The sequence below is a fragment of the Lontra canadensis genome, unplaced genomic scaffold, assembly GCF_010015895.1.
Source record: "Lontra canadensis isolate GAN:19392208 unplaced genomic scaffold, GSC_riverotter_1.0 scaffold27, whole genome shotgun sequence".
Lineage (NCBI taxonomy): Eukaryota > Metazoa > Chordata > Mammalia > Carnivora > Mustelidae > Lontra > Lontra canadensis.
Genome location: NW_022631021.1, coordinates 873717 through 892313, shown reverse-complemented (window position 1 = coordinate 892313; position 18597 = coordinate 873717). Strand labels below are relative to the sequence as shown.

The window sequence follows — 18597 nt, the reverse complement described above, 5'->3', positions numbered from 1 at the left end:
GGGGACACACAGGAAGCTAGCCTGCTCTGTGGCCCAGACAGCATCTGCCAGGTCACACCAGGACTGGGATCCCACAGGAAAACAAGTATGACCGAGTCAGGCCCACAGTGACACACAGCTTATGGAAATCGTCCTGTTCATAACCATGAATTCCTGGCCCCGCCATGCAACACCAGCCCGTGTGCAGACCAGAGTGGTCCAGAAGAAACCTGAGATGTCAAGTCTCACTCACTCTCAGGGCCCAGATAGGCCTTTTCCTCTCCTACCCCCTTTTTGCTCTGTAAGAAGTAAAGGGGAGGCAGAGCTTATCCCTCCCAGAATACCCCATCTTCAGTTTTCTGACTCTGGGCTGTTTTTCTAGAACAGAATTGGAGCTGTCGAGGATGCTAGGAACATCCTCCCTATGCCGGACTACTATGCTCAGACCCCTGCCCACTGCCCAGCGAGGTGCCACAGAGCAGCTGCGAACATGCGGGCATCAGCAGGGCTGGGGCCACCAGACCTGTCAAACCACTTGGCCTGGGCACTGCCAGGTGGGGAAAGCAGGCCAGGTGGGGAAAGCAGACCAGGTGCAAGTTCATGGAAAAAGCAGAGCCTCGTCGGAGGAGCACGTCCCACTGAGACGTATTTCCTTCTCCCTGTTTCTGACCTTTATCTGAGCTCCTTATTCTCTAGGCTTCTGCCTGGTCGCCCTGCCTGCTCTCTGAGTGAGGAGATCCCGTTGCAATCTGCCACTGCCCTGACCCCCCAGCCTACGATCCAATTCCTTCTTGTTTCAGAACAGAGCCAGGGACCCAGGCTCTGCTCTCTATTATTCTTCCCAAGTACTCCCCCCAGCCCCAAGCCAAGGCACGATCCTTCCCACCTCTTCTCTGTGTACCTTTTTTTCTGAAATCATGAGAGGGGTCTCCCTAAAAGCCATGAAAAGAAATCTTCAGACTGGAGGTAGTATCCTTTCTGGGTTTTGTTTGGAAGGAGGAGGAGAAAAAGGCAGGGGGTGGGGAGGGAGACCAGATGGGGAGGAGGATTGGGAGAAATACGAATGGGGAGAAATAGGCACCTTTTTGCCCTCTGGCCTTTAAACCATCACAGCAATGAACAGTCATACTGTCCTTCCCAAATGCACCCCTTTGGGCAAGACGCCTTTCTTTGCTCATTCACAAAGGGCAGGGAAGGTTAGAGAGCAGAAAGAAGAAACCACCTAAAAAACAGGAAAGACAAGTCCCAGAATGGAATGTTAAATAATACCCCACTTTTCAAAGAAAACCAAGTAAGTACACACATAGTAAAATCTGAAAGAACACAGACTAAAATTTACACCAGCCACTTATGGATGCCGTGATTATGTATGACTTTTAGTTCCTTCTCAGTGCTCAGCTGTATTTTCTTTCTTTTTATTGAAGTATAATTGACATACATTAGCTTCAGGTGTACAACATAATGATTCAACATTTATATCCAATGCAAAAAGATTTCTACAGTAAGTCTAGTTACCATACAAACTTACAAATAATTTTTTTCTTCTGGAGATGAGAACTTTTAAGATTTACTTTCTTACCAACCTTCCAATCTGTAATACAATGTTATTGACTATGCTGCATGCTATCCATTCTATCTTTATAACTTAAGTATTTTTTTCTTTTTTTAAAAAAAGATTTTATTTATTTGACACAGAGTGCATGGGAGCGTGCATGAGCGGGGTAGGAGGAGGGAGAGGGAGCAGTAGACCCCCCCCCCGCCCCCCGCACTGAGCAGGGAGCCCGATGGACAATGAACAGACGGATGGATGGATGTGGGGCTCCATCTCAGGACCTGAGACGAAGGCAGATGCTTAACCGACTGGGTCACCCAGGTACCCCAACATAAGTATTTTCTAATTGTCTATTATGAATAAGCACTATTTATCTAATTAAAACATTTTCAGATAAATTAAAAACCACACACATGGAAATGCTTGGGCCTGAGTGCCAGCTCACATTCTAAGAAACACTGCCGCCCAAACACCGGTAATCCCAGCAGTGATGGTACTGATTAGCTTCTCAGCCCCCAGGTACAAGCTTCCAAAGATGTCTTTCACTATTACTAGCTAAAATGGTTGGCCAGGGCAAGCTCCTCCTTCAAAACCTTCGGCACAAGCACCCAGAAGGACCTGCTACTGTCCTCACCCATGGGACACAGTCCCCAACCCCTCCAGAGCTCACAACCCAAAGCCAGAGCCTCAGAAAGGTACAAAACCAAACACAAGGCCAGGGGCTCCTGATGTCCTCAGGTTGGAAGACTCCTCTTCCCAAGGCCCAGGTCAAGGCTGGAGGGGGTGGGCTGTGGGCAGTTGCCAGGGGAATTACTCCATGGGGTCCTGCAGGCCATCACTGACTAGACCCAACAACCATCCCAGCCAATGCTCAGGTGGAAACAGGGCCCAACCAATAGTCTTGAAGTTCTGTTCGGTTCAATCAACATTTACTGGCAACCACCCCTTGGCAGGAGGTCCTTGGCCCAGGGTCCAGAGACAGGCTTACAATAAAACAATCAACACCTAATGAGTGCCACAGCTGTGCTGTACCTGTATGAGCTCTTTTAATTCTCAGGTCATCCCTGAGAGGTCTATGGTTAGTGCCCCAAGCTACAGATGAGGAAGCTGTGAAGGCAAAGTGACTTGCCCAAAGCTACCAGTAGAGCCAGACCTCAGCCCCACGTATTCTGGCTTTTAACCAGTATCCCATATTCTCTCTCTTGTGTTCTTAGCCTCAGAAACAGCCAGTGAGCTAAAAATATAAAGAGTGCTACATGCTACTTCCTGTTCTGCTCCGGGGGAGAGCTCATTCCCTTCTGAGAAGGCAAAGAAATGAGAAGGGCAACTGTCCCCCTTGTCCAGGATCCCCGGGGCCCACAGGTGACCGGAGGAGAGGTCATCAAGGCAAGCAGGTGAGCACAGTCCCCAGAGGCCAGCCGAGTGCACTGCTGAGATGCCACCTCTGCCTGCCTCTGCCTCTTCTGATTCCCCATGCTTTCCCTGCACCCCAACCCCAGCCTCCAGCCAGGGAAGTGGGAGCAGAAATAAAAATAGCTCTCTAAAAATAAACCAGGGATGGCAAGGTATAAGAAAGGGGAAAAATATAAGGCCACTGCTGGTTTGAGCCCAGGGTCCTGCTGGACTAAGTAGGGCCCACGTTGCTGAGCAGGACAGGTAGCCAGAGCCCTGATTTCCCCTTGGCCTCTGCTCATGGCCTACAGATGCACACTTGCACACATTCATTAAGAGTGACATGAGCAAGAAAAGCCGGCACTGAACTGAAAAGCACAGGGGGATCAAAAGGCTTATACCTCAGGCCATGATTTGTCGGTTATATGACCTGAGTAAGCTGTTTAATCTCTGTGATCTACAGCTCCTCACCTGTTAAATGGGTATACCAATACCCGCTTCTTGCAGGCTAGTGTGAGGGACAGTGAGCTCATCCATGGCATGACATCTGGCCCAGGGGAGAAGCCGAATAAAGGCAATTTCCCTTCCTTTCTTTCTCTCTGTATGTGCCTCACCAGGCCCCGTTCTCCTTCTTCTCTCCCTTCACCAGACTGAAAACAGGCTAATTAATCACTTGGACCAGAGATTGGTTTTTTTCTCCTACAAATCCCTTCCACTCCACATGCCTGGCCCACCACCTAGCTGGTTATTTCTTCTGGTTCAATGTGGGGTTGCTCACTGCCTTGAGGCAGATCCAGGGAGACACTAAATGCAGCCATTCTCAGGCCCTCCTCTTCCCGCTGACCTGGAACAAGACTCTGCAGGGGGCTCTAAAGCCTGCCAACATTTGGTTCTGCTCAGTGACCAACAAGACACTTTCCTGTGCTCGAAAGCAGGGAGTGTTCTTGGAAGCCAACACCAGTCTGGCCAGTCAGGCAGGTACTTTCCAAACTGGAATAATTAGATTCAACCAGCCATCCTCCTTGGGAAGGCCCTGCTATGTGCTAATCAAAGACACAGCTTTACACACCTGGGTTCAAATCTCAGCTCTGCCATTTATTAGCTGTGCAGCTTCAGGCAACTGTCCTAACCAGTCTGAGCCACAGCACCCTCATCTGTAAAAGGGGTATGAGCATTCCTACCTCTCAGCATTGTGTGTGTTAAACAATGCAATGCATGGGAAGTAATTAGCACAGTGCATTCAACACGTGAGAGCCACAGCTTACTTGGCTCCTGGATAGCTACTGACTTTTGGCAGTATGGGAATGGGAAGGGGATTAGACACAGGTGAGCCCAGCTCTCTGAATCACAGTCCCAGCCTGGAATGCAGGCAATAAGGCAATAACTCCACCATAATATACTACGGTAGGTACTAAGCCAGAGGTAGGAGAAAGGACCCTTACTAGACCCCCAGTGGAGGAAGCAGTGAGAAGGAGACATATGGAAAAGACTCTGCCAAAACCAGAAACCTCAGCTGTCTCCACTAAGCTTCAACCAAACAAAAGAGAAACAACTAGGAAAGGGGGCCTTAAGTTTCCATCTGTAGATGTCTGACTGCTGGCCCGTGAAATGACTTCCCAGACAGAGCTCTGGTGTAGGTCAATGCCAAGCCCATCCTGGGAAGCAAGCCACTTAGGCAGGCCATCCAGGCACTCTTCCGTCTGACAAGCGCTCAGCGAGCACCTCTTGCCCATCAAGGAGCCAGTTTCTGGGGAAATGGATCTTTGATTGTGGCTAATGAACACACGTCAGGACTGAGAACGTGACCGCGCACACTGCAGCTGCTCCCTTGCAACTCAACAAGGTCTCTGACTCATCAAGAACATCAGAGGAAAGGACCAGTTCTTTCTCACGATGGAAACAGAAGGCAGAAAGGAGGCCAAGGTTCAGACCGTGGTCCACAGAGAGAAAGCAGCATAAGGACAGATGCCCTGGGAGCACTGGAAGCAGCTCATGAGTGATATTCTTGGTTGTCTACAATGTGCCCAGGGTGGGGGTACAAAAGCGAATCAAAAACAGATTGTCCTGGGGCACCTGGGAGGCTCAGTTGGTTAAACCGTCATGACCTTTGGTTCAGGTCATGTTCTCAGGGTCCTGGAATCAAGTCCTGCATTTGGCTCCTTGCTTGGAGGGAGTCTGCTTCTCCCTCTGCTCCTTCCACCTGTACATGCTCCATCTCCCTCTCTCTCTCTCAGATAAGTAAGATCTTTAAACAAAACAAAACAAAACAAAACAAAAAAACAATGGGGTGCCTGAGTGGCTCTGTGGGTTAAGCCTCTGCCTTTGGCTCAGGTCATCGTCTCAGGGTCCTGGGACCGAGCCCCGCCATCGGGCTCTCTGCTCAGCAGGGAGCCTGCTTCCCCCTCTCTCTCTGCCTGCCTCTCTGCCTACCTGTCATCTCTGTCTGTGAAATAAATAAAATCTTTAAAACAAACAAGCAAACAAAACAAAACACGGTAGCATGTGAAAAGACAAGGCTATGCTAGGCTTGCAGGGGACCAGAGACAGGCCTGGACCTGGGTGCCGATAAACCTAGTAGGTCAGGGAATGGGCTAAAGAATGGATACAATATTTTTCTGCAAGGTGTCAGACTGTGAGGATATGAAAGGCAAATTTTAAGTAGCAGTTGTAAACACACTGGGATGTAAAGATGCCGAAAAAAGAAACATCATAGAAATCATACACTGAGATAGAATATAAACAAGACTATGGGGCACCTGGGTGGCTAGAGGGTTAAGCCTCTGCCTTCAGCTCAGGTCATGATCTCAGGGTCCTGGGATTGAGCTCTGGTCGGGCTCTCTGCTCAGCAGGGAGCCTGCTTCCCTCTCTGCCTCCTTGTGATCTCTCTCTGTCAAATAAATGAAATCTTTAAAAAAAAAAATATATATATATATATATACATACACACACAAGACTAGAATAATACAAGTTTGATTGGATACATTCTGCAGTTAGAGAATTTATTCACCTAGTGATTTTCACTTGGGAGACAAATTATTATTGGTCAATTTGTTTGTTACCAAGCATTTAAAATTTTTCAGTAACAATTTGATGCCATTATTTAAAGCAGGTTCTGGGAAGAGTCACCTAGGACTACAAAACGAGGGAACACAGGCATGGAGGATTTAATCTATGGAGACAATTTGTAACCGACCCCAGATGACAATGAAGCTTACCATGAACTACCAGCAGGTTATCATTTTGGAAAGTTGCACGAGGACTATCATGGGGTCACTATCCAGGGAGAGCGTGACTTTTTAAGCTGAGCTTACTTGACCTTTTGGGATCGGGTTCTTAGAAACCCAAGTGATGCCATGAGGACCTGGAGGAGGCCGAGCCCTGAGGTTGGGAGTGGGACCCTCTCAGGAGTGGGCAGATCAAGGGCTCTGAGACAAGGGGCAGGCGGGGGGGGGTGTGTGGAGGCGGCAAATCTAAGGGATAACCATGTACATGCAGTGGCACCAGCTCCTGTCCTTGGCTCTCTTTTTCTGGCAACCCTCAGCCTCCTGGTTGGGCAGCTGGGGAGAAGGCAGGCTATGGGGCCGCTCCTGGGAGGAAGGGCAGGGAGGTGCGTGAGCTATAAGAAAGAATTTCAGGTGGGCAGCCGTGGGACCCATGCTGAGTAGCCCAGGAAGAGTGGAGTGGGACAAAGTAGCAGGCAGGGGCGCCTGGAGGTCCTCGTGGGGCTGAGAAGGAGGATGACTGAAGTGAGGACCTCCAGGGACCAACCCCAGAACTGCCCGGGGAGAGCAGAGTGGCCAACCTGCATTTCTAGGAACACCACTCCATGCCTCCACAGACAGTGAGCTGCCTTTATTATTCAGAAAGAAAAGGTTGCTTTCTTCGCCCTCTCCTAGTATTTTAAGTTGACTATATTTACCTGTTGATGTGCCCTAAGTATGACATGACAAATATTCAATGGGAAGGAACTGAGCAACACAGGCATAAAGGCTGAGAGGGGGTGTGAAGAGGAGGAAAGAAGGGAAGAGGCTTAGAGGTGAAAGGAAAGATTTTACAGTTCTTCAGGGTCAACAGTGATCTGGCACCCATCAATTCTCTGACTGCATCTCATCACCTTCTAGGCTCTTCTCCCCTCATTCTGCTCCAGCTTCTGTGGTCTCCTAACTATTCCCCAAACACACCAGCCATGTTCGTGCTCAGAGTCTTTGCACTTGCTTTCCCTTTGCTTGTAAGGTTCTTCCCACACATGGCTCGTTCTTCTCTTTGAGCTCAAATATTACCTTCTCAGTGAGACTGTCCTCAAGCCCTCTAATTAAAAGTAATACTACTCTTGCGGCGCCTGCGTGGCTCAGTGGGTTAGGCCGCTGCCTTCGGCTCGGGTCATGGTCTCAGGGTCCTGGGATCGAGCCCCGCATCGGGCTCTCTGCTCAGCGGTGAGCCTGCTTCCTCCTCTCTCTCTGCCTGCCTCTCTGCCTGCTTGTGATTTCTGTCTGTCAAATAAATAAATAAAAAATCTTAAAAAAAAAAAATAATACTACTCTTTCCTGCCTTTTAAGAAAGACTCTATTTATGTATTTATTTATTACAGAGAGAGAAAGAGTGCGTGCACATGAATGGTTGGGGGATGGGGGGGCAGAATCTCAACCAGACTCCAGAGTGCAACACCAGGCTCAATCTCATGGCCCTGAGATCATGACCTGAGCCGAAACCAAGGGTCACTTAACCAACTGAGTCACCGAGGCGCCCCTTGTTTTATTTTTCAAGTCTGCTCCACGCTGAGCTTGAACTTATGACACTGAGATCATGACCTGAGCTAAAACCAAGAGTCAGACACTTAACTGAGCCATCCAGGCACCCCCTCCTACTTTATTTTTTGATAGAGCATTTACCATCTTCTGACATGCTAACTACCTAATTCTGGCTCTCTCCTGGTTCTTGACCATAACCACCACGAAAGCACAAGACTTCTTCTATCTGCTTTGTTTACTTCTTCAGCCCCAATGCCTAGCACATAGGAGGTACCCAATAACTGCACATTAATGAGTGGAAGATGGAAGTGGGGTCAGATTTACACTAATCCTGGATCCTCAACAGTCTGAAAGAAACCCTCTCTTACTCAACTGACTGAAGATGTGGGGTGACTTCCAAAAGCAAGGATCAGACACTACCTGAGGCCTTTTCTTTTACTCCCAAGAACTTCCTAAAAGGTCCCCTCAAAGAACATACTGCTTCAAAGATTAGTCTAGGAAAGGGCAGGACCTAGAATCTTGCAACAGGGGTGCTCTAAGACTTGAAACAAGAGTGAGGGCCAGCCAAGTCACCTCCTGGGCCTGGAGGCAAATGAGCCTTGGAGTGGTTTCCTATTGCCACTGCTACAAATTACTACAAACGTAGTGGCTTCAAACAAAACATATTTATTCTTTTACAGCTCAAAGTCCAAAATTGGTTTCACTCCAAAATCAAGGTATTGGCAAGGTCACGCTTCCTCCAGAGGCTCTCGGGGAGTGCTCGCTTCCTGGCCTTTTCTAGCTCCTAGAGCTGCATTCCTCCGCTCCCTGGCCTCTTCCTCCATCTTCAGAGCCTGTGGGGTAGCAGCCTGCAGTCCCACTGCCCTCTTCTGTATCAAATATCCCTTTGCCATCCTCTTCACAGGACACCCATGACTGCACTTAGGGCCCACTCAGATAATCCAGGATAATCTCCCCATCGCAAGATCCTTAAATTAATCGCCTTGGCCAAGTCCATTTTGCCATATAAGGTAGCATCCACAGGTCGCAGGGGTTACGGCCTATATACCTTTGGGGACCATGACCCAGTCTACCACCATGGCAGACAGATTGCAAGAGTGTGGAAGAAACAGAGTTCAGACCTCTGGTCTACATGAAAGAAAGACTAGAGCAGGAATCTTGGCAGTGTCCTGGGCCAGGGGCTTTCTTTTGCTATCATTGCTTGCTATTATCTACGGAGTGGGGAATTAATTTCTTGGAACTGAGCATTTTAGCCTTTGGTGGGCCTCCTCGGAGATCTACTCTTGAAGGGTCGTCTGCAATCTGCGGCTTCCAATGGATCACGCAGGAGTGCATCCCAAGATGCAAGTGCTGAGGGCCCAGGAGAAGCCACCAGGATCTCTCAGCTCTCTTGAAGGCTTTTGCAGGAGGGGAAGCTGGAAAGAAATGGTCTGGACCAGACAGACAAGCTCACGATCAGCGATGGCAGGTAAGCCTTCTTTCATGAGAACTGCCTTGGGTAGAGGGTTCTGAGAACCCCTGTGGCTTCGGCGAGGGGAGGAAGACTGCTGTGATCAGAGCAGCTGATCAGCTGGTAATGTCTGATGTCAGGAACAGACAGGTTAATGGCAGTCTACCTGCGACATATCACCAACTCTATTGTACTTGGCACCTCTGAGAGCTATAGAAAGATGGTTTTGACACAGACACTGAAATATTTGGATAAGCAAGCCATGACAAACACAGCCACTGCAGGACCTTGCTTTACACCTTGGGCACTGTCCCTCTGTTACATAGACGTCATATGGCTTCTTACTGAGTTGGAACATGCCAGCTCATTATGAATTATTTCAATCCTCCCCAAAGCCCTCAAGGGCTCAGTGAGATGATTGAGGAGGAGACTTTTCTAGTGTAAGAACTACATGCTTCCCGTATTGGTTCTACTGATGTCATGTTCACCAGGGGACCCAACTAGCCAGAAATATTTAATGGGCAAAGCAATGGAGCAGTGGCTGTCAACCAGGGGTGAGTCTGCCCTGTATTGGGGGATGTGGCAATGTCTGAAGACATTCTTGGTTTTCACAACTGGTGCAGGGAAGGGAGGCAGAAGCAGAGGAGGGTTGCTATTAACATCTAGTGGGTCCGAGCCAGGAATGATGCTAAACATCCCACAACACACAGCCTACTCAATGAAGAATTCCCCAGCCCAAAACATCTATAGCACTGAAGGTGAAGAGAGTGAGAGACACGAACAAGGCAATGCTGGAAGCAACAAAGGGACACTGAGGAAAGTGTACCTTCTTTGCTTGTTTGGGAAAGAGGATGAGAGGTAAAGCTCTGGTTCTGGCAGAGAAGGAAGGCCTGTTTCTGAGGAGCGAGTGGGCCCTCAGACTGTTGGATATGTAGGGTGGCCTGCTTGGCTACAGCTGCTACTGGGAGAGCAAAGCTGGCCTGGACTTCCACAGGAGTGGAAGCCAAAGAACTGTGTGCCTCTGAGGTTACAACGCTTGGACAAGGGAAGTGCCAAGAGCAGTACTAAGACAAGGATCAAGGAGTTACAGAAGACTGCAAATGAAGGCAATGAAAATCTGCTTTGAGGCACCTATTGGCCTAACAGTAGAGGAATGAAATTAAGCACGAAGTGGTTTTCCCACAACACAGGGAGCCTCTCCCTCCAGTGTCCTCCCCGTGGGAGAACTCTTTCACAGGTGTGGCACTATGAGCTGTGGAGAATTCACCAATGATCTCTGGAGAGCTGTGGAGATGATGACAAGGCTGGGTGGAAGTCAGGTTTTGAAGATTGGACTAAAAAATAAACAACATAACGTAACATAAAGAAGGGGTGTCATGTTGCACCGCCCAGAACACCCAACTGTTGAAGAGAACCTGGCAGCTCCCCCACACTGAGGCCCCCAGGGCCACAGCTGGTAAATCAGGGAAGGAACTGCTGGATGAGACAATAAAAACTGACTTTGTTAAATCATGACTCTTAAGTATGTGTCTTTTAAATATTCTTTGTAAGGAAAGTCATATGGTTGTCTCAAGAAAAATTGTGAGACTGAGTTGCATGCTAGTTATTTTCTTCTTGAAACATTTTTACTTCAAAGAAAAGAGTAACACATTATAATTATTTAGACTTTGAGTATTTGACAGACTTTTTCTTGGAAAGGGAGATTCAAATAAAAAGCCTGACAGGGGGCGCCTGGGTGGCTCAGTGGGTTAAAGCCTCTGCCTTCCGCTCAGGTCGTGATCCCAGGGTCCTGGGATCGAGCTCCGCATCGGGCTCTCTGCTCAGCAGGGAGCCTGCTTCCTCCTCTCTCTCTGCCTGCCTCTCTGTCTACCTGTGATCTCTGTCTGTCAAATAAATAAATAAAATCTTTAAAAAAAAAAAAAAAAAAAGCCTGACAGTACGGGGGGGCACCTGGGTGGCTCAGTGGGTTATGTGTCCTATTTCTGGTTTTGGCCTGGGTCATGATCTCAGGGTTATGAGATCAAGCCCTGTGGCAGGCTCTGCACTCAGTGGGGAGTTGGCTTGAGATTCTCTCTCTCCCTCTCCTCTTGCCCCTCCCCGCACATATATACCCGTGCTCTCTCTCAAAAAATAAAATCTTTAAGCAAACAAACAAAAAACCAACCAAACAAAAAAACCTGAGTATGTTACCAGTGATGAAAATCAAGCTTTCAAGAGAAAATCCAAATTATGGAAAACTTGTATCCACCACTCTGAGCTTAACAGCTTCCTAACACTTGAATGCCTTTCTGTTGAGATCAGTGGTATTAATATGATTTATTGACATTGTAAAATGAAATATGTCAACATTTAGAAGATTTATGTGACTTAGTGAACCAATATTTTCTGGTGACCAACTTAAAGTAAAAGATCCATTCAAAGCACAAGAGGAACCCATGGATTTTAATGTTATAGTATGAAAACTCGGTTGGTAAGGTTTCAGACTCCACACTCCAACTACCCTTTAAGAAACTACCATTTGTCCTGTTTTGGTATCGTATCAAAGAAGAATATCCACAATTATCTGCAAAAGCTGTTAAAAGCTATTACCCCCTCTTTCTCAACAACCTATCTGTGTGAGGCCAGATTTTTTTCATGGCCTTCAAATAAAACAACATATCTCAAGAGACCAAAGCAGATTGAAGCAGTTATGAGAATCCAGCTGTCTTCTGTTAAACCAGACATTAAGAGATCGCCAAAAATGTAAAACAATGCCACTTCTCTCAAACTTGTTTTGAAAAATAACCATTTTTTCTTAAACATGTCATTTGTGGTAAATGTAATGGGTTTCTTATATTAAATGGATTAATAAGTTAGTAATTAAAAATTCCTCAGTTTTTAGTTTCTACTAAGATAAATAAAAGTTCTTGTGCCCCTAATTATTTTCAAGAGTGTAAATGGGTCTTTTTTTTTTTTTTTAAGATTTTTATTTATTTATTTGACAGAGAGAGATCACAAGTAGGCAGAGAGGCAGGCAGAGAGAGAGGAAGGGCGGGGGGAAGCAGTCTCCCTGCTGAGCAGAGAGCCCGATGCGGGACTCGATCCCAGGACCCTGAGATCATGACCTGAGCCGAAGGCAGCGGCTTAACCCACTGAGCCACCCAGGAGCCCAAGAGTGTAAATGGGTCTTGAGGTCAAAAGGTTTGAGAATCATTGTTTATGACGTTTATGATGTTTATGACATTCATTGTTTATGAGAGCACAACAGTTGACTTCAGGGGCGCCTGGGTGGCTCAGCTGGTTAAGTATCTGCCTTCGGCTTAGGTCATGATCCCAGAGTCCTGGGATCAAGCCCTGTGTCAGGCTCCCTGCTCAGCGGGGAGCCTACTTCTCTCTCTGCCCGTAGCTCCCCCTGCTGTGTTCATGTTCTCTCTCTGGCAAATAAATATATTAAATCCTAAAAACAAACAAACAAACAAACAAACAAAACCACTGAGGCGCCTGAGTGGCTCAGGTTGTGATCCAGGCATCTTGGGATCAAGCCTGGCATCAGGCTCCCTGCTCAGCGGGGAGACTGCTTCTCCCTCTCCCTCTGCGGGCCGCTTTGCCTACTTGTTCTGTTTCTCTGTCAAATAAATAAATAAAATCTAAAAAAAAAAAAAAAAAAAAAAAAAAAAAAAAACCCTCAAAATAAACCAACTTTCTTTCAAGGCCCAATCTGAAACCCAGTTTCTTCAGGAACAAAGCTGATCCAAAGTAATGATCAGCTCCTCTAAATGAGTATCCCTGCCATTATCCTCATACCCACCAGCTCTCTTCATATTTTCAAAATCTTTTTGTGCATATGTCTTTTCTCCCCAGCCAGACTCCACACCCTTGGTGGGGAGGGAGGGGGAGCAGCCAAGGACTGTATCTGAAACATCTGTCACAGGACCTGACCTCAGATAGGAAAGATGAAGATAATGACCACACCACAGACTTCTGAGATTAGCACTGAAAAATCTGATAATGCCCTAGGCTCACCTTTGCCGGTGGAAACTAAGAAGGGAAACTTCTGGCTGGGACTGGGAGCTCAAAGCTTAGGGATAAACCGCACAAGTGAACTCTGGACATGTGGCTCTGTGGCCAGCTACTGCTGGAACGAATGACAAAGCCATGAACTCAGTGGCTCTCCCTTCTACCTTACCCCCTCTCAGGGAACCTCAGCGGCCTCCCACACCCCCCTTCTTCCTCATTCACATTTCCTTCAGAGGAAGGACTGGGCATGGGTTTGACAACCAGAGGGGCCCCTGCCTGAGGCCTTCCTGCAAGATCCACAAGCGAGCTGGCCCCCACAGACAGACAGACGTGTGGGCTCAGCACCCTGTTTGGCAACAGGAAAACCCACAGCGTGTTAAAGGCAGAGAAAGGGAAGTGAAGCCCATAAACAGCTGCTGGAACCACTGAACTTCAGAGATTAAAACAAATCAGACAGGAGCCCATGTTTCCCCTGGCCCCCAGCAGGGACCTCCCCACAGCCCCGGCCGCCCAGATAGTTGAGACAATGAACATCGAGTTCCCTGCAGCTCCCCTTCTGAGAGTTTATAAAATCTGCCAGGCATCCTGAGAACAAACAGGGAAACAGTGATGAGAGGCCGACCACACCGTTCAGACACTGGTGAGGACCTGCTATGCCAGCAGAGATGGAAGGAAAAACTCTTGTGTATTATGCCCAGATCTCATGCATGCCAACAAACTTTGGACCCATCAGGCAGGGACTGAATCTGGTTTTTTTCCTATCATCACTTCCCAAGTGTCTAGTACTGTGCCTGGTACCTAGCAGACACTCAGGAATGCCCGCTGCATAAATGAAAGAGAATGAAAGGCACCAACTTTGTGGCCTGGCACCCATATGGACAGAGAAGAAAAGTTTGTGCACTGATTCATTCGACAAATACTTAGCATCACCTCAGCACTAGGCAGTCCTAGACACAACAGGAAATAAAATAAGTCCCTGCCCTTTGTGGATTTTATGTTTTAGTGGGTGCAAAGGTGAGGAAATATCAATACCCCCAAAAAACTACATAAGCCATAGACATTTAATAATTATTTAATAAGCGCCCACTATGTGGAAGCAACGAGTACCACATGTTATGACAGGCACCTGGGATCTGGGAACTCAGCCCTAGTGAAACTGTTCCATCTTTTAGGCCAGGATCCTAAACCTAGGATGTCTCAGTTGGTCGTCAGAGGTCCTGTGTAAGGAAAACGGGATTACCTCTTTGGTGCATCTGTCCTCATCTATCGGTGAACAGAAGCCACTGTGTGAGTACCACGTGCATGCCCAAAACGCCACACAACGCTGCAGGACAGAAAGAAACCCAACATCTTTAGCGGAGAGGCACTGGGGTCAGAAAAGTAGCATTCATGTTTTTAAGTAAACACAAGAGCTCCAAAACTGCTCTTAGGTAAGCGGGCTCTTTCTTTGTCCCTCATACACACACACACAGCCTGAGATGTTATTCTGAGCCTGAGTCAGCAAATATTTCCTGATCCTGGAAGGAGTCTGCTCATTTCTCAGTAAGCAGACACCGGCTTTGCTCATTTTCCCTGGGCGAGGCAGAAGGAGCTGGCCAAGGAAAGAAGGGACCTGGAGCCCAACAGCCCCCACAGGTGGCAGCTCAGAAATGGAGACACCCTGAGTCATGCTTGAGTCCTTGACCAAAGCCCTGTGGCAGCAGGACTAGAGTCACACCCGAATCACCAGCCTCAGAGCCACAGAGGCCAGGAACCATCTGCCAAGAAGAAGACCCACATGGCTGAAACCTGATGCAAGGGGCCATCTCCTCCCTGCCAGGTTCGAGCAAGCACCCAGCTCTCCTCTGACTTGGTAAAACACGGCTGCTGCAAGTGGCTCCTCCCCCTGGATTCAAAGGCACAGCAAAATACTTAGGATCATCAGACCATCCCCAAGCAGAAGCTGCCATGCCATGTACAACAACATGGCAGACGAGGGCACTACACACTGAACTTCTGACATGACACAAGCCAGAGCCTGGAGGGACAGACAAAGTTCGTGGAGACACTGGGCGGGGAGGAAGAAGAGAGCGATCCCAGCGTGGACAGTGCAGGGCAGTGAGGCAACTCCTGGCACCTGCAGGCCCTGCTCAGGCATGGGTAGTGGGCCCTGCAACTGGGCTCCCCAGCCAGCAGGGACCACCCTGGAGGGGGGCCGCAGTGACGGGCTCTACAGCTGAGGCCTTTAGAAGCGACAGGTCCAACTCCTCCTGAGAGAGAGGAACTGCACTGTCCTAGGACATGCCGGAATCTGCAGGCCCTCAGGACAGCTTGCACAACAGCCAGAACAGCAGCACTCTATCGAGACAGAGGCCTACCTGCCGCCCAGGCCAGCGTGCAACCCTGGCTGGCCTCTATCAGGCCCTGAGGGACCACAGGTGGGGTAAGGGCCATTCTTCTGGAACGGATAGAGGCCTACACCAAAGGAGGAAAACAGTAGTGGAGAGGCAAGAAGAAATAGCCAAACAAAAAGAACTAAGGAGCTGATGGGCTACACCCTCTGTAGAATAATGTCAGGGACCTGTCTGCCCACACCTTTGAAAAAGAGAGAAGGCTGACCCAAACTCTGCAAAACTCACTGAATGGGAACTTGGTCACTGATAACCCTGACCACCGCCAAGGCCACAGGGTGGACAGATGGCAAGAAGCTTACCAGCCAGAGCTGGTGGTGCCAAAGCTGTTCCATAAGGACTGGGCTTGACCTCTTCTTAAGCCCCTCTCACCCGCTGCCTCAGTGGAGAGTACTAATGGATAAGCAAAGACAGAGGAGAGGCAAACCTCTCGAGTCAGGTAAAGTCCTTGGGGGTCAGACTGGACTAACTTACTGCCAAACGCACAACCTCACGTTCATCAGAACGACGCACTAAAACTCTGGAGGGATGCTTTTTGTAAGAACAAGGGACTCCTTTTGGTCCATTCTATCCAAATCCCACCCAGGCACTGCTCAGGGAAGGACTCAGGGGTCAGTGGAGAGGGGAGTGGCTCAGACGTCCACAGTCCTATTCCTTTCACAGAAAAGGGTCAGTACACAAGAGGGCTCCCAAACTTTAAAGTCTGGTCTAAGCTGGCTCACTTGGCTCTCCACCACGGCTCCTGAAGGTTGCCAATTCTGTGTCCAATTCTGGCTCAAAGACAGAGCACGATCCTCAAAAGAGGAGACCTAGAAACCTGGAGCCAGGTGAAACAACAGGGCTTCATTTCTAAATGTGAGAGTGGGTCATGCTTTCAGAATCCTCCAAGATCAGTCTGGCCAGAAACAGGATAATGTTATTTCCTAAAGATCTCTCCAAGGACCAATGCCAAATAAAGGAGCTCAAATTGAAGGCATCTGAAAAGAACTTTCTGCCTGACAAGAAGGTTAAACCCCCAAACACACCAGGAAGGCGGTGGGCTTTCTGGCCCCAGAGAAGACATCTCTGTGAGTGGCCAGAAACATTGACACCGTCCATCAAACGCAGCCCCACCAACTCCCCACGCAGATAGCCACCTGACAGGGCAAAGGGACCAGAACTTAGGGGTCAGACTTCCTCCTGGATCCACAGAAAATTAAGCTCTCAAGGAAAACGGGAGGGAGAAGAACCTTCAAGAGAACCTACTCATCAGAGGCCCTAACGTTCAGTGGATCAGAGATACACGAGTGAAAATCAGAAGCTGATTCAAGTGACCAGTAACAAATGGGACAGATGCCTGCCAGCCCCAGGGCTATCAGGCTAGCAATCTATTTCAAAACTCGTAGAAAAAAAATGTCTTGGAGCCAGTACAGAGGAAAAAGGTTAAGGGATTCTTTGGGACACAACTTCTGGAGACTCCTCTTAGCTTTTGGGGATGGGGCAAAGGGTGAAGGGTGGGAGTGAGGCCAGAGATAATCTGGAGTATCATGGTGTAACTGTGCTTGGTACATCCAGAGTGGAAAGACAGAGAGCCCTGTTTCCTGGAAGGGGAAAAGAGTTGGATGAGGCCTCCAGCTACCCCTGGCACACACCCAAGTCAGCGGCTGCTCTCTCCCCAAGGGTTCCTGGAAGTCAACAGACCCATAAAGGGGAAGTATTAAAGCTGAGATTAGAATGGTCTACAAATTGGGCACCATCCCTGATGCAACACCCGAGTAAATGCTCCCACACAGACATGCCTGCTACTTACCTCAGCTCTTTCTTCAATCAGGGGCTGGACACACACCCCCCTCCAGGGGTATCTCAACAGCAAATTAAGGGAAAGCAGAGTAATGTGTGGAGCTAATGCTTCTCCCTGAAGTAGAGGTAAGGGACTGGAAGGGAATGAGAGGCAGCTGACAGGAATGCAGCGGACAGGGCTTAATCAGAAGGAAATTAGAGAGAGAGGCAAAAATTGGGCCTCTGTGGGTAGCCAGGGTAGAAGGGGCTTAGGTAGACAGGGATTGCTGGCAAAGGACAGAAAAAGCCTAATAACACCGCAAAGATGACCGGGAGCCGTAATCCTGAGAAGGGCCAGGCAACAGGGGGAGGAAGGGACAGGGACGGAAAAAGAGAGCAAAGACAGGGCAATGGTGGGAGGACGAAGGCAGGAGATAACGAGAGGGACAGAGAAGATTCCCCCAAGGAGACCCTGGGTAGAGAGGGCAATGGATTTGGAGACACCGGGGAAGAGATGAAGGAAGAGGTCAGAGACAACAGTAGGGAACGAGAGAGGACCCCGAGCCTTAGACCCGGCTCTCGGGTCTCGGCCACAGAAGTGGCCACAGAAGACGGAGCCACTAGGCCCAAGAGGGGGTACAGAGGAGGGTGGGGGAGGCCCGCGGTTCGGGCTCAGTGATGGGGTTCCAAAAGGCCGGGGACTCAAGGGCGGCGGGGCGCCAGGAGACCCACAAACCACCGCAGACCGGCCAGGGCCGGGGTGTCAGGAAGCCGCAGCTGCTTCGCCGCGGACCCCTGCCGCTCCCCCCATTCCACTCCCCGCCGGGCCTCGCGCCCTGGCCCCGCGGGCCGCCTCAGCCAGGGCCAGCCGCCTCCTTCTGCCGCCCGCCTACTGCTTCCCCCGACCCGGGCTGACCTGTCCTGGCCGTCTCCCGGGCCGCCGCTCCCGTCCCGCAGGCTCCGCAGGATCCTCCGAAGCCTGCCAAAACTTTTCCCATTAATCCCCAGCTCCGCGGCGGCCGCGGCGTCACACGCTGCGCGGCTCGGACCCGCCCCCACCATCCTGACGTCACCGCGCACCTCAGCCCCCTCCCTTCTCTCCACGCCCCCTTCCGCCCCGACCGGGGCCAATCAGAGAGCCTCCTGGAGACTCCTCTGATTCTGCACTCCGCCCACCTTACGCTCCGCAGGGCCCGCCTGCAGCGCCCTCTGGTGCGGGATGCGGGCGCGGCGGCTGAGGGAGGAGCAGGAGGGGATGTTCCAGGGCCAGTAAGACAAGTCCAGCAAGTATCACAAAAGGGAATTTAAAGCTGGAAAGGAATTTAGAGGTCG

The 18597-nt window shown here is 49.5% G+C and overlaps 1 protein-coding gene across 3 annotated transcripts in view; it reads right to left on the bottom strand.

Moving 5' to 3' along the window:
- Window positions 1–18312, bottom strand: part of PPARD (peroxisome proliferator activated receptor delta) — an 80797-nt gene extending 62485 nt beyond the window's left edge. For 2 of the 3 annotated variants that reach the window (XM_032864302.1, XM_032864305.1), the window contains exons 1-2: window positions 18182–18312; window positions 14358–14441 (exon numbers count right to left, since the gene is read on the bottom strand). Coding sequence is in view for 1 of the 3 variants with exons in the window: in XM_032864305.1 (XP_032720196.1) it covers window positions 14358–14370 (13 nt within the window). In the remaining 2 variants the exon portion in view is untranslated. The remainder of the gene's footprint in view (window positions 1–14357; window positions 14442–18181) is intronic. The other variant, XM_032864303.1, reaches the window with a different exon arrangement.
- Between the last annotated feature and the right edge of the window lie 285 nt (window positions 18313–18597).